Raw genomic sequence first — 14,517 nt, forward strand, 5'->3', positions numbered from 1 at the left:
CGTCTTTTCATTTCCAGTTTGAATCACGAGGTAGGTATATTGGAGTTTTTATGCATATGGCACGGGGAAAGATTAATTTGTTCATAATTTCTGCGTGCTGTTATGCTTTTATCACACTAGCACACGCGTAAGCACACAAGTAATTATGCTGCACATAACCACACACACACAGAACAATTGAGCCCCTTTAAAGAGTAACTTTGGTATTTTTCAACCTGGACCGTTTCTTCCCATGTTTTTATGTCTAAGTGACTGATGAGAGCAACAATTTTCGAATTTACAGCCACAAAAAGTTCTTGTTTTTGCCACTGACGGACTCAGACTATTATTTTAAGTGTCTGACAACATTATGGAAAGTATCCCAACTGAGACAGACTTTTTTTGTGAAAGGGTAAGATCCTTTTTGTTTAACCAGAAACAGCCTCAAAATTGCCAAACCCACCAGACTCCATTTAAATAAACAGTAATTTTAGCGTGAATAGAGACAGCATATTGTCACATCTGACTAGATGAATTACAGGTTTATTTCAACCAAACCAGAGTTAGCAATTATTGGAACAGTGGAAAGACGAACCGAAGCGGCTTTTGTGAGTTTTATTTTGTTTCTGTTGACATTGAATGAAGTGGGTTTTATGATGATAAAATTACTGATTATTTAAATGGAGTCTGGTGAGTTTGGTGGTAGTGCTTTCGAAGCTGTCTCTAAAAAAAGACTTTACTCTATTTTCTATCTTTGTTGGGATAATATTGTCAGACACTCATAGTAATAATCTGATCCTGTTAGTGGCAAAAACAAGAGCTTTTACTGGAAGTAAATTGACGGTGCATGAACGCCCTCAGTAGTTACAGTGCAGCCTGTTTCACCGCTGTCGGCTGCAGCGCACTCGCTCAATACTTGTCACTTCGACACAAAAACATAAGAAAATAGGGTCCAAGTTGAAAAACACCAAACTTATCCTTTAAGACTTTTACCCAGAGAAACCCCAAAGCATGGAAAGTGTATATTTTCAATAGTTTTTTATTAATATGTGCTGATACAAGGTCGCTCTGACCTGCAATGACGCAAACACTCACAGAAAATCATCCCCTTTGGCCCAGACAGCTGTCAAAGCAATGACTGTGAGAAAATAAAAACAAAAATAACAATCTTCAAAGAAAAAAAAAAAGAAACAGAATCAGAGGGGTTATATTTACCCCGCTTTACAAATGTCTCAGTGGTACATGATAAATTATTTATTTCATAGAAAATCACAGAAAGCTCTGGAAATGATGTGATATGCAGAACCCCACATGGCACAATGTCAGTACTCGTTTCTACCAATGCCTACAGCCTGTTATGTAAAATCACCAGCACCCAATAATGTAGTCCCCTAAATGAAGCATTTCAGGGGTGTCCAATACTGACCAGGTTCTACTGTACTGAGCTGATTCACACAGCCCTTAGCTGATATCCCATTCACACCTGCTATAGCCAGCTATTCTACCTCTGATGATGGACACAGATCGTCTTGGGCAGCATTTCCTGGCCCGTCCTACTACAGCCATAGACAGGCACATGCAGGCACAGTTCAGCTCCTCCCCTTTCTCAGAGACAATGCACCCAGTGGAGGAAAAGGAAGAAACAGAAAAAGTAAAATCATGCCAACAGATTCAGCCTGCTCCTGCTGTATGTGTGTAGATGTTTCTCCACTTCAGTGTATAAAACTAACCTGACTGAAGATGTGTGTTTCATATATGTGTCAAAAGATATGTTTGTTTTGGACCTCGGGGTCTCTATGTAGAATGTGCCTCACAGGCTTAACATTTGGAGAGGCCCATCCTACACAAAAGCCCCTCTGATGTTGGTCCCACCCTGTGCATCAAAGATGGCCTGAATTGCTGGCACAGCTCCACGGACACAGATTCAGCACGAAAGAGAAACAGCACAATCCTCATCACTGGGTTTATGCCATACTCCTATATATATTCTTAAAACTACTCTATAGGTACTGTATTCAGTAGTCATGTGGACACGTAACAAGAGACCAATAACAAAATAGTACTACTTTGTTTACATTTGACTTTTAAAAACCAGTATAGGAAAATCCTGTCGCATTTGTTAGCACTCTAAAAATCTCGCTTTAATCGGCTGATGCGGCAGTGGATTCACATTTGTTTTTAAGGAAGCATCCATTAGAACAAACGACGATATTTCGTTCAGATTTTTTTTTTTTTATTCAATGAATACACTTGAGATCTGACATGCCGGCTTGATCAATTCTAACCATAACGTGATAACCTCTGGACTGCAAACCACCAACAGAAAGCCCTCTGAAACAAAGCAGCACATCCATCTCCTTATCTCCAGATCTAGTCTTGCACAGCCTCACTGCAAACCCCCCTCACCAGCCAGCCACCCTCGCTCTCGGTAGAACTGCCTATGGCTATGAATTTGTGACATCTGTGACATCTCTGCTGATGTTGTCCCCGCTCTGTCCCCTCTTGGGCCAGTCTTTGCAGACATAACGACCCCCTGCTCCTTCGCTGCTGTTGAACTCACACACCAGAACCCCCATCCTCCCAAGCGACCACCCTGGTGTGATATGAGGCCACACAAATCCACTAGTTTAAAAAAAAAAAAAAAAAGAAAAAAGGTCTCTGTGTGTGAAAGGGTCAACTGCAAGTAAACGGACTGTAGGCCTGCTGGGACCTCCACTGTCTAATGATAGACTGAACAATGCCACAGCTCACTCTCCACTGACACTAAGCTGCAGGGGTGAGACAGTGCTGTGTCAAAGGTTGGGCGTCCCACCTTTTTAAACAACTTCCCACCTAACCACTGGAGCACATGCATGTCAGGTTCTCCACCAGTGTATGGCAGGAGTTTCGTCAAGCATTCGCCAACAGAGACTGGAAAAAAAAAGTAGAAAAGAGAGTGAGGGCGAGTTCACTGCAGTAAATTAGTACCCACTGTGTTATTATTGTAATCACAGGTTTGGTGGGATTTGAATGGCGGAGAAACTCCCGTTGCGCGAGCCTCCGTCCAACAGCATGGGCCGCGGACCTTCTACTGTATAATCACTATCATTTACCACAGTACAGCACTCCTCTGTTTATTGAGATATTAATCTGGGATAAACAAAGCTTTTGACAAAACAAATTAACACTCTCGAAGAAGCGCTGCACTAATGGAGTCCATTGAGATTGATATTAAAAATGTGGATGAGATGGTGGGGGGAGGAAAAGAAAAGGAGGTGGGAGGTGCTGGAAAAAAAAAGAGAAGCAGGCCCAAGGTGACGCACATTCCTCCTCTCATGGGGAGTGCCTGTCTAAACAGCGTCTCTCCCTGGGGCGGGTCCCAGCTGAGCTGTAGAGATCAGCATCAGCACATTATGTCAAATACAATGAGGGAGGGATGGAGTTAATGATGATGGTGATGAGAATGATGGGGATAAAGATGATGATGGCCATCTTGTGTTTCCCATTAACACTTCCGCCCTGGAGTGAATTGTTTTATCTTCTTGTTAAAATACATTCAGTTGTCCTCAGCTGACCAGCGCACGCTGCCCGCCTACATGGTGCCCCACCACCGAGCCGTGACATCCGCGCTCCACATTGTCCAGCGCCACAGCAGAGCAGAATACATGTGCATATTGTCTTTTCATTTGTAAACAGAGACAGCTCCCAGGTTCAGCTGCAAATCAGAGTCATGTACCATCACAGCAGTATTGCACATGTTCCCTCTATGGCTCAAGTGATGATACTAGGGCCTTCTTTCTGAGCCTCATCGCGCTCCGTGGCCCGTACAATGTTACTTTTCACAAGTGATTTGAATAACAAGAATAAATGGTGGCAAATCCTTGTAATCCCTCTCCCTTATCTGTCTTTAACCCCTCTCTCTCTTTCAGCCCCGGGAGCCACAGCTAAAAGCTGTCCTTTGGGTTCTCTTAGAAGTGGGACAGTCAGGCCCTCGCCAAATGTCACACTGCAGTAGATGCATCTATTTTCTGCTCACGTTCCATCCACACATCACACTCTTTTGCTTGGCGCAGGTTTACGAGGGAGACAGTGAAAGAGAAAAAAAAACAATGCCATGAATAAATCAATGTGAATAAATATTCCCCCCCAAAAATACATAAAAACTGATAAATAAACCATAACAAATACCTATAAATACAGCGTAGGAGAAGGCAAACTCCCAGTTTTTTAAAGGTCAGACAGATTTCAGCTGGATGAAAGGAGCTTCATGAGCGGCTCTCTCTTGACAGCTAATTTCTCAAATGTATCGCTTGCATAAGGTGGCATATTGGAAACATGTTCCTCCCAATCAGTCAACCCTGCTTGTCATTTTCATGGTATATGGTTATCTCACGTCTCCCGAGGCGGTCTGATTTCTCCTGTCCTCCTTGTACCTGAACGCCACGGCAAGAGCAACTTCCATTTGAGGCGGAGAAGTAATGGCAGCTCTCTGAGATGAGTATCCCCCCTTGTCTGATGTGCGTTCAAGTCATGTCACAAAAAAAATAGCCTTTCAGATGTGTGTACACATACAAAAGTCCAGTGCACGCTCTCACACACACTCACACACACACTGGACACTGACCACACACAACCAGCCGCTCATACTTACATGCACACAAACACATGCACACAGGAAATGAATGAATTGTCACATTAGGCTCTGGAGTAATGCTGAGACTGTCTTTAAGAAACAGCAAAATGCAATATTCTCTGATAGCAAAAACAAAAGTCATTATCATACATGCTAAAACCCATGTCGTTAAAAGTATGTAATCTGGTTATATCTTCCAAATAATACAAGAACAAACCAAATCACTGTATGGATGCTGTCGCTCACCCACAATGCTTTATCGTGCCTGTGAGGCACAGTATGACATTTGACGACATCTATCTCGCTCGCCTCGCACCTCCTGCCCCCCGGCTGCCTTTGGCAATTCCACCTCCGGGGAATGTCAAAGGTCACACATTAACAACATGTAACGGATTATATTACATAAAAATTGTGCCAGGATTTTTTTTTTTTTTGTTCCGTTTTTCATTTGTATAAATAAAATCTACTACACATTATAATCTGTCCCTCCCTCTCTCTGCCTTCATCTCTGCATTGGATCACGTCGGATTTCTCACCGAATGGCACAGAGGAGCAGGAGAGCAAGAGTTCGAGCAACGGGGGAGAGAGATAAGAGTTTTTCATTCAGTTCACAAACTCCAAAACATTTTATTTTTTTCTTTCGTTGGTTCGTTGCAGTACAAGAAGTCATTTTTCATAGTATTTGTTTACTTTTTGTTGCTTTTGATCATCTGGTGTCTCTATTTACATAGTAGGAATAAAGTAGATTCATGTGTGGTTCCTATGTACACGGTTATACCAATTGGTCGACCAGTGCGCTTGCGACGTTTACAGTCTTTGCTTGTCACAACCGCACACAGGAAACAAGTCCACTTCAACTGGCTAGGCTCTAACAGCAAAGTACAGGGGAAGGGGGGGGAGGGGGGGGGGGGGGGGGGTGACACCAGTCCGCTCTTGCAGCCCCCAGAGGATGCAGACCCAAAGTCAACAAATTGAATACTCTCTTCAAAACAATAGCAAGGCAGTCATTTAACTTTTCAAATGCCTAAAGCAAACAACCAGAGAGAACAGTGGAGAGGATTGGCCAGTCTCATGGATGCAGGTTTTCTCCTGCTCTGGAGGGGTGGTGCAGCGCCTCCTCAGTTTCTGTCTCTGCCTCTACTCCACTTCTGTACATAGTCGTCGATTCACAGCAAGAGAAAATGAAGGCAACTACTCTGAATCAGCTCCCACAGCCTGCTTGGAACAAAAGCTCTTGTTCCCTTTTACTTAGATGGAGTACTGTTTTCACTTTTGATGTTCAGTAATGAGCACTTCTGGATGAGTGAGCATATGTGTGTGTGTGTGTGTGTGTGTGTGTGTGTGTGTGTGTGTATGTGTGTTTGCCTTGTGAATGTTCTAGTTTCTGTCCTGGCTCAATAAAAGATATTTTTGGCAACAGTGAAGAGCTTTCTGTGAGACATTTTTTAGGTTATAATAGTGTACTATATTCCCTGTCTCCACAGCTAACTACTCCTATCAAATGATGACTCAAAAAAACCACCTATGGATGGTACGAAAGGGAAATGAGATAAAATATAAAATGATATTCCCATCTCCGGAGGCAGGTCTGAAGAGAAATTACATAAAAAACTTTAACAAAGTTTTAAAGTTTTTAAATATCTGAAGGTAAAGGGGGTGGATCGGTACATTCAGAGTGCTGGACTTGGCCTTAGGGTACCATAGGAACTGGGGGAGGACTGGGGTTGGAGAGAGCCAACGCACATTCTGCAGAGAAACACCCATCCCTCATCTCCGTAAGATCGGGGAGGGTTCAAGATAGAGGCTGATTCTGCAGAGTCAGCCACGACTCCCCCTGAAGGTCACTCTGTTTGCTCATCTGTTAGTTAAATAAAAGTCAAGAGAAAGAAAGGCAACCAAACAAGCAGAAAGTGGAGAGACGCGAGAACGAGGCGGGCTAGGAGGTGGCTTTGGCCATCATGTTAGTCCCCAACTTCCTCCTTCAGACTCCAGTCACAGGCTGGTGACCAGCTGCATTTGTCCGTCTCCCTCATTGTGGGCAGGCTCCTGGGCCTGGTGTCCCTCCCCACTCGGTCTCCGGGGTGGGGCCTGGTAGAAGGTCTGCATGGGGGCCCCACGAGAGCCCAGGGCGGGCCTCCCAGAGCTGTAGTACAGCTCCTCAGGGGGCTGAGCTGAACGGGGGACCACCTCCAGAGGTTCAGGACTGCTGTCGGGGTAGGGTGAGTCTCGCAGGTTGGTGATGCTGGTGTACAGGGAGTCACGGGCAGGGGAGTCTGGCGCTCTGTTGCTTGCCTGCCCACCAGCACTCTGGCCGCTGTGGCCGCTGTGGCCCAGGCTCTCGGTGAGGTCGGCCGTGTAGCTCTCTGACTCCTCTGGGTCGCTTTGGTAGAGGACCGACTGGGCTCGCTGCAACAGCAGGGGCTCCTCCAGAGCTTTATAAAGCAGCTCCACATCTTGCGGGGTGCGCTGCCGCCCCTCTCTCAGAAAGTCCTCGTCTTCATCCATGCTCATAGACGGCTCTGGCCCGGCCCCCGTTGTCCCCCGACCAACTCCACCATGAGGACGACCCCTGGCCAGGCTGCCACACACCCTGTCCCCTGCATCACCGCCTCCGCTTCCTCCTCCAACACCACCTCTCAGGTTGTTGTGCACAAGCTCAGAGATGATCATTTTCTCGAAGGCCGCGGCATCAGAGAGGTTTCGTCGGATGCCTCCGCCTCCCAGTGCATCTGAGCTGCGGGGATTGATGAGGGGCGGGGGACTGTCTCCGCTACCACCACCAAGGAAGTCACAGCTGCCCCCGCCCACACCCCCTGGGCCACTGCGCAGGGAGTAGCTGTTGTTGAAGTTACCATTCAAGGGCAGGGTTTCCATCCCACAGGGGTCGCGGGCCTTGGATAACGTACTCTCTGGACCCAAACACAAATAGAAGAGAGACAGGAGACAGAGGGGTTTGGCATTATTATCATATAGTCAGACTCAAGTGTAAGTAAGAGAAGAAGAAGAAATATCAGATGGTAAAATGATGAGCATTGAGGTGGATTACACTTACTTGGGTCACGGAAGGTTCCTGTGCGTCCCAGAGAAAGTCATGTGGAGTGAATAAAATGAAAGGCACAAGTCAGAGAGAGTTTTTTAATAGTGTAACATTAACTTGATGTATTTGTTTTTAAGACATTTCAAAAGGGAACCATTGACAGAATAAAAAACATCCTTGTCCATCTGTGCCGTTTCTTTTTTCTCTGTGTCTCTCACTCTCACATCAAACCCTCCAACTCTTACCACACACACAAACACATACACGGTCACATTATCTCAGATTTATGCAGACTTTTTTTCTGTTTGTTTGACACCATATCCCTCCAACATTTACATCTAAGCCACAGAAAATACTCTGTATATTTATTTACTACTGTCAGTGATACCTGGATACATACATAATTCATACAAAACCTTGTACAGTAGCAGTAATGTTTATTCCTTCAGCACACCAAAGGTGTTGTGCTTTTTCTCCCAAATTACCATCACACAGCAAAGCAAACGGCACCCAAAAAGCGAGAAGCGTGTTCATTTTTTAAATTTAATGCATACTATGACTTTAATCAACGTTCTTCGGTGGTGGTGTGGGTAATTAGACATTCTAATGAAGTGCTCTCCCTACTTCCTCTCCCACTCTCTTCTAAAAATGTCTCAGCTGCCAGGCCTGTGGCCATCAGGCTTGACGTATTGTGCGGAGAGGCTTTAAAATATTTAACAGAAACGCCGCCTTAAATTTCAGTCCTCAGACACTAGGCTTGATACTCTGCGGGTGCACACTCAGGCAGCAACCAGCCGCACGCAGTCATAGTTCTCCCTTACCGAGTGAATGTCGGTGCTGTAGTGGAGCAAATACCAGAACATGTCTAATTCAGCAGTTATATGCATGTGAGGAGGGGTGTGGAAACGCAGCAATGTGATAAAACAGCCATCGGGCTGTTTAAAGAGACTCTGAGATAGAAGCACACACACTCACACACACAGCGACACTCACACCTGACCGACCTACACCCAGATGGACTGTCCCTGGCCACTGAGCTGTCTGATCCTTTCCTGCCACCGTGATGATTTGAGCCGACTACTTTTTCTGCCTGGGAACAGGAAAACTGTCCTCAAGATTTCTGGCAGTCACAGCTGTAGCTAAACTTCGAATCAATTTGTGGCTGTTCTCATGAAGATTCAAGATCTGACCAGATGGCTGGTTAGGCTGTAGGCACTGTTTGGCTCTGTTCTGCTCAGCCTAGTGAATCCGTCTGACAGCTACAAAGTCTGAAAAAACAACACACAAACAGTCTCGCACATGCATGCACACACATGTGCAAGCACCCAAATACAGTAGTGAGTCTGTGTATATCTTGTCATATTTCTGACAGGGTAAGGGACTAAGGACATTAAAGAAGCATTTCACAGCTGGAAATATGGTGTTCTCATAAAAGTGGGCTGTCTGTGCAGTGGAGAGACGCAAATCCTTTTGAAATTGGTACTATATGACGAGAGAAAACAGAAAAAAGGGCTGTGGCATTTGCTTTTACTCAAGAGGCAGAAAGCCTACAACTACCAGAATGCACTGCACACTCATAAACTGTTTAAATAATGGATGTTGTTACTGTGACATCACTCATTGGTTTGTGGACTGTTTCAAAGGCTCGAGTTTGGCATTTTGGATTGGATTTTTGGAGCTATACCTCATAGATGGCCTGTCACTCAAAGCTGCCACGTCTATAATGAGTAACTTTAAGCTTTAATAAATGTAAACGGATGAGTTATGTAAAATTCACCCCCAGCACAGCTGTCACAAAGGAGGAATTTAGCTATAGAGACCACAACCATTTTCCGTACCAGGCTGTAAACGTGTTTATTTCCGCTGTAAAGTTGGGCATTTTCACATGGGGTCTATGTGGATCGACTTCCGGAGCCAGCCTCAAGTTTGAGGAACTGCACTTTTTGGCACTTCATGTTGGCCTCATTTTTCAGACCTGGAAGTTTTAGCTTGGCCACTTTGGAACATTACACTCCTGCTGGTGGGCGATGTAAAGACAGTTGGTTTTAGCTGGCTCATCTGAAAACAGTATGGCGGCCAGCTAGTACAATCACAATCTCATATTACAGTTAAACAGTTACCTAAAAAAGGTTTTTGAAAACATTTTAGGCAAGGGATAGGCAACGCAGTGATGGAATCTTGGTTTATATTTGTTCAGCACTGCCTACTTTTACTGTCTGATCTGAGTTTTTTCAGCCTCCAGGAAACAGTTCCTGTTCACAAACTCTTGTATTACAGCTAAACAGTGCACTTAAATATGTTTCTGAAAACATTTTAGGTGAGAAATAGGCAATACAGATACAGTCTTTTTTTATATTTGATCAGCACTGCCTACTTTTATCATTCAATCTGAATTCTCTGCTTCTTTATTCTTTGTGTCCGTGGTAGCAGGCATATGAAAAAAACAGAAGAACAATCTGTAGTTTGAGCAACAGCACAAGAGCCAGCGAAATTTGCCAGATGATACGCATGAGCAGGGACGTCGAATCACTGGCAAGCTAGATGAAAGTTTAGTACATTTACACATACTACCCACATTGTGATGATACAAAACTGGTTTAAAAATGGCAAAGTATCCCTTTAAGCTGAGCGCCATTCTGCATACACAGACAAACATGCTAACAAGACTGCACACAGACTCGGGTGTTAATGAGGAGCTCACCGGTAGAGTTGAAGACGCCAGGTGAGGGTGGGGTGAAGCTCTCAGCTAGCAGAGTGTTGTAGGGAGAGGTGCCAGTGCGAGTCTGTAACACTGGGTTCGTCAGAAGGTGGTTGCCCATGGTCGCTGTAAGACACAAACATTTTAAAAAGCAAAGAGAATCATAAATGGGTCCTTATCTTTGCCTCAAATGTATGCAAAGCAATCACAAGCAGAAACACTGCACACAATAGGTGTAACGCTCTGAAATTCACGTTTCCAGACTCAGTAATAACATCTGGAATCGTAAAAATATTTACTGTTTATTCAGATGGGGTTATTTTTGTTATGCCGGTCCTTTATGGAGTAATGCATTTCACAGTGTTCTCCTCAGTGTTTATGACTGCTGATTGTAACCTTTGAGTAAAAATACAATTGCAGGGGAAAGGTACTGTTTGGAGCATTGCCATTATTTTTTTCTCTGTTTTGGCTCCTGACACTGTAGTCAGATGGGGTAGAACAGTAATGCATGCCATTATGTAGTCTAGGGGTGCAGCCATTGAAACACAGTTAATTTCCCAGTGCAATGTGAATGCCACTACGAGACAAATATAATTCAAAGAAATGGCACACAGAATGTTGTATAATGCCCATGTATGGCTCCAGCCTGAGGCAACTCAAACAGAAATGCCATGAAATTAAAAATAGGACAGCATGACGGAGAGTAGTCCAAGGCAAAGTGCAACCTTCAGGTCTCACGCCTACCGTTCATCACACAGCAAGGGAGTGGGGAATTCTAAAAAAATATATATATAAAAATATGCACTCACACACAGCTATTTATTTGTCATTTTTCCCTCCTCTTACACTTCCCCCTGTCCATCTTTCTGGCATGCCGCACAAACCCCTCAATTCTCTGGCTCGTTCTGCCGTGTCTTGACTCAACCACATTTTCTCAGTTCCTCGTGCCAGAATTTTACAAACAACACCAAATTAGTTAGGATTAGCTGTCTGTGTGTACCTCATAGGAATATCCTGTAGGAAATTAAAGGAACTAGCTTTAAGTGGGGAGAGAAAGTAGGGCAAGGGAGTGTGTGTGTATGTGTGCGTCTTCTGGACACATTACTATTGTCAGGAAGAGATTGTGGTTCATAAAGAAGTGAAGTGGAGAAATCAAAGAGATTTGAGATGCGAGTGATAACAACGCAGCGTCTCTTCTCTGAATTTGGCCTCTTTAACTACTCCTCCATGATAGTGCCTCTCCTCTCCCTCTCCTCTCCCCCTCCTTCCCTCCTGCGCTCCCCGTCGTCTTTCACTTTCTGCCAACTGACAAACTTTTCTCAGAAGCACAGAAAATAAAGGCTTCACAGCACAGTTGTTTGTGTTTGACAGCACAACATGGAATGATCCACATTGTGTGTCTCCAACAGGCCTGGTGATTGCTCTGTCGTGACGAAAAGCCCCGGAAACCGACCCGCCCGACCACACACATACACACACACACACACTCACACATGCACACACACATACATACATATACACCTCTCATCCATCCAGCTTACTCGTAGCACCCTCTTCCTAGCCCCCCGCCTTGCTCCTGTCACTCTCCTCAATTAGAATAATTACCCCCTGTTCGCTCACACGCTAATCAGTTCATTAAAAACAAAATGGATGAAATTAGCATAAAGAGTGACGGCTGATTTAGCAACTGCCTCTGTTGTCATCATCAACACCCCCACCCACTCCCCCAGCCCCCCAAATCCGGAACCTGCGCCAACCTTCATCGTCTCCGTTTTACTGATGGCTACAGCGGTGACGCCACCAGTTGCAGAGGCCGAGACAATCAGTGACTTCTTACACTTTTTCTCCCCACTCCTTAAATAATTGCTCGAGCGCTATTCATGTGCTGCGTGGAGTTCAGAGGGGACTGCATGCGTCACTGCATTCAGGCAAAGAAGACACGGATGCAATCGATCCCATGCGACTATAAAAAGGCTGAGAGGGCAGAGTTCAAGCTAAGGCTGGCAATCTCAGGATAACTCACAGCTATTACAATATCTTTTTTCCTATAATGATGGTTTCACAGCACATAATTCTAATGATACATTCACACATCAACACTTCTGTGTAACTTATGTAAAGACAATTAAAAAAAAAAACACATTTTAACGAAGCAGGACTCAACCCTGTATGAGCAGGAGAAACAGAAAATATGCCTGCTTGGGTAACAACACAATATATTGTGATATTGATTATTTGTCTCGATCCTGGTTGGAATTACTTTTTTTAATTTAACTGAAAAACTTGGAAATCACAGAACAGAATGAACAAATAAAGCAAAGACAGATGACTTGTCCTCGATGATGAACTATTTCACTGCAAATGGCTGCAAACCCTTTCTGGTGGTTGTTAAAAGTGGGAAAAGAATTATACTCTGTGATAGATGTGATCCATGATGCGGTGAAGCTGTTACACTACCTTTTTTTTCTTTAAGTTAAATTAGTATTATTGACTACTCAAAAATTAGAAATACACTTAAACTGCCCTACAAAGGCTAACAGCAGTAATTACACTAACACTGAAAGTGAGGAAAATGGCTTCAGAGTTTTTTGACTGTCTTGCTAAATGTGTTAGAGTTAAAAAAAGTAGTAATTTATTTATTAAATATGGATTTATAAATCCATGATCAATAGTTTGACCAATGAGCCCAAAAATGCATTATAACTGTAGTTAGTGCACTCTGCCTTTGTATTAACAGCTATATATGAAGGTAATGCAAAATTCAAGTGCACCATTTTAGTTTGTTTTCTTTCTCAGCATGAGGAAAACTGTTTTCATTGTTTACTAGATTCAGTTTATGTTTGTTTAACATATGGATCAGTGGTTCTCAAACTTTTTGTGCCCAAGGCACACCTGTATTTATATCATTATAATGTATTTATGTCTTATGACATAAATGTTTGTTTTTATTTACTAATATCAAATAACTATTGACAACCAACACTACTCATTTTAAATGTTTTAAAACTACATCTTAGTTTTTGTTTTTTTTTCAATTAAATTAAATTAAATTACATTTTTTTGGGGGTGGAGTTTGCCTTGTTATTAGAGCATACTGATACAGTCAATTTAAAAAATTATTCATAACTTTTTGTATAGGCCCAGTTGAATATTGCAATAATAATGTGTGGTTATGACAAACTCCCACAGCACACCTGGATGTGCATCATGGCACACCATTTGAGAACCAGCGATATAGATCTTTGTTTTAAAAGTAATAACAGAGGAAATTTTAAGCACCCCTTAAGTTTTATTTTTTTTTTGTAATCAGCTAAATTAATATAACTTGACATCATCATCATCTTCACCAGTGATCTTGCTACAGTCACTGTCATGCTATTGAGTATTACGTTGCGGCATCATCCTCATTCTCAGGTTCACCATTCGCCGCATTATGCTTACTGCGGTTTTCCTTGGCCTGATAGAATCCCAGATCTCCAGGAACCCAAAGCAGACTGCAGTAACTACATTCACTGCCTTGGATTCTGGTTGGATTTTGTAGCTACTGCAATTTCTACACCCTTGTGTCCATCGAACAGAACAAGACTGAACCAGGAAATTTTGTTACAAAATAGAACCGGTATTCAAAAGTTTAAAACCAGATATGACTCAATTTTCAAGATTCAAAATTCAAGAGTCAAGATTACGTCATTCGTCCCGAGGGAAATTGGTCTTTGACATAAAGGCTGCCACATAAACATACACACACAGTGCAGAAACAGATGTAAAGTGCATTCAAATGCATGCACCCCTGCCCCTCATTTTACATCCTACTTTTGTCCGGCAGTTAAATCTGCTTAATTACAGTAACAGGATTTCATTGCGTAGGTTCACCAAGACACACATATTCACATAAAAGAAAGTCTGAGCTCCATGTAAGTGCTTTCACTGACCACCAGCTGCTACTGCACTACAAACTGAACCCCATCAACCACCTTTCAACCATGTGTTATCCAATTTAAGCTATTACTGCTGCTAACTGCTATTTGCTGTCCAGCCCACCAACCTGAATCATACTTAACACACCAGGCATGAGCACATACATGTTGTATACTCTCTGTCCACTCTACTCCCATGATCTATTTCTTCTTGGTCAGATGTGTAAGTCTACATGAGTGTGCAAGAGTCCGTGTGTTTGTGTGCATTTGAGTG

The 14,517-nt window shown here is 43.4% G+C and overlaps 1 protein-coding gene across 2 annotated transcripts in view; it reads right to left on the minus strand.

The window, feature by feature from the left end:
• Window positions 1–1,000: 1,000 nt before the first annotated feature.
• adgrl1a (adhesion G protein-coupled receptor L1a) overlaps window positions 1,001–14,517 on the minus strand; it is a 198,957-nt gene continuing 185,440 nt past the window's right edge. For both annotated transcript variants that reach the window (XM_078161406.1, XM_033644876.2), the window contains exons 23-25: window positions 10,330–10,452; window positions 7,644–7,661; window positions 1,001–7,500 (exon numbers count right to left, since the gene is read on the minus strand). In XM_078161406.1, the coding sequence (XP_078017532.1) occupies window positions 6,584–7,500; window positions 7,644–7,661; window positions 10,330–10,452 (1,058 nt within the window). In that variant the 3' untranslated portion in view covers window positions 1,001–6,583. The remainder of the gene's footprint in view (window positions 7,501–7,643; window positions 7,662–10,329; window positions 10,453–14,517) is intronic.

The sequence above is a fragment of the Epinephelus lanceolatus genome, chromosome 18 (assembly GCF_041903045.1).
Source record: "Epinephelus lanceolatus isolate andai-2023 chromosome 18, ASM4190304v1, whole genome shotgun sequence".
NCBI lineage: Eukaryota > Metazoa > Chordata > Actinopteri > Perciformes > Serranidae > Epinephelus > Epinephelus lanceolatus.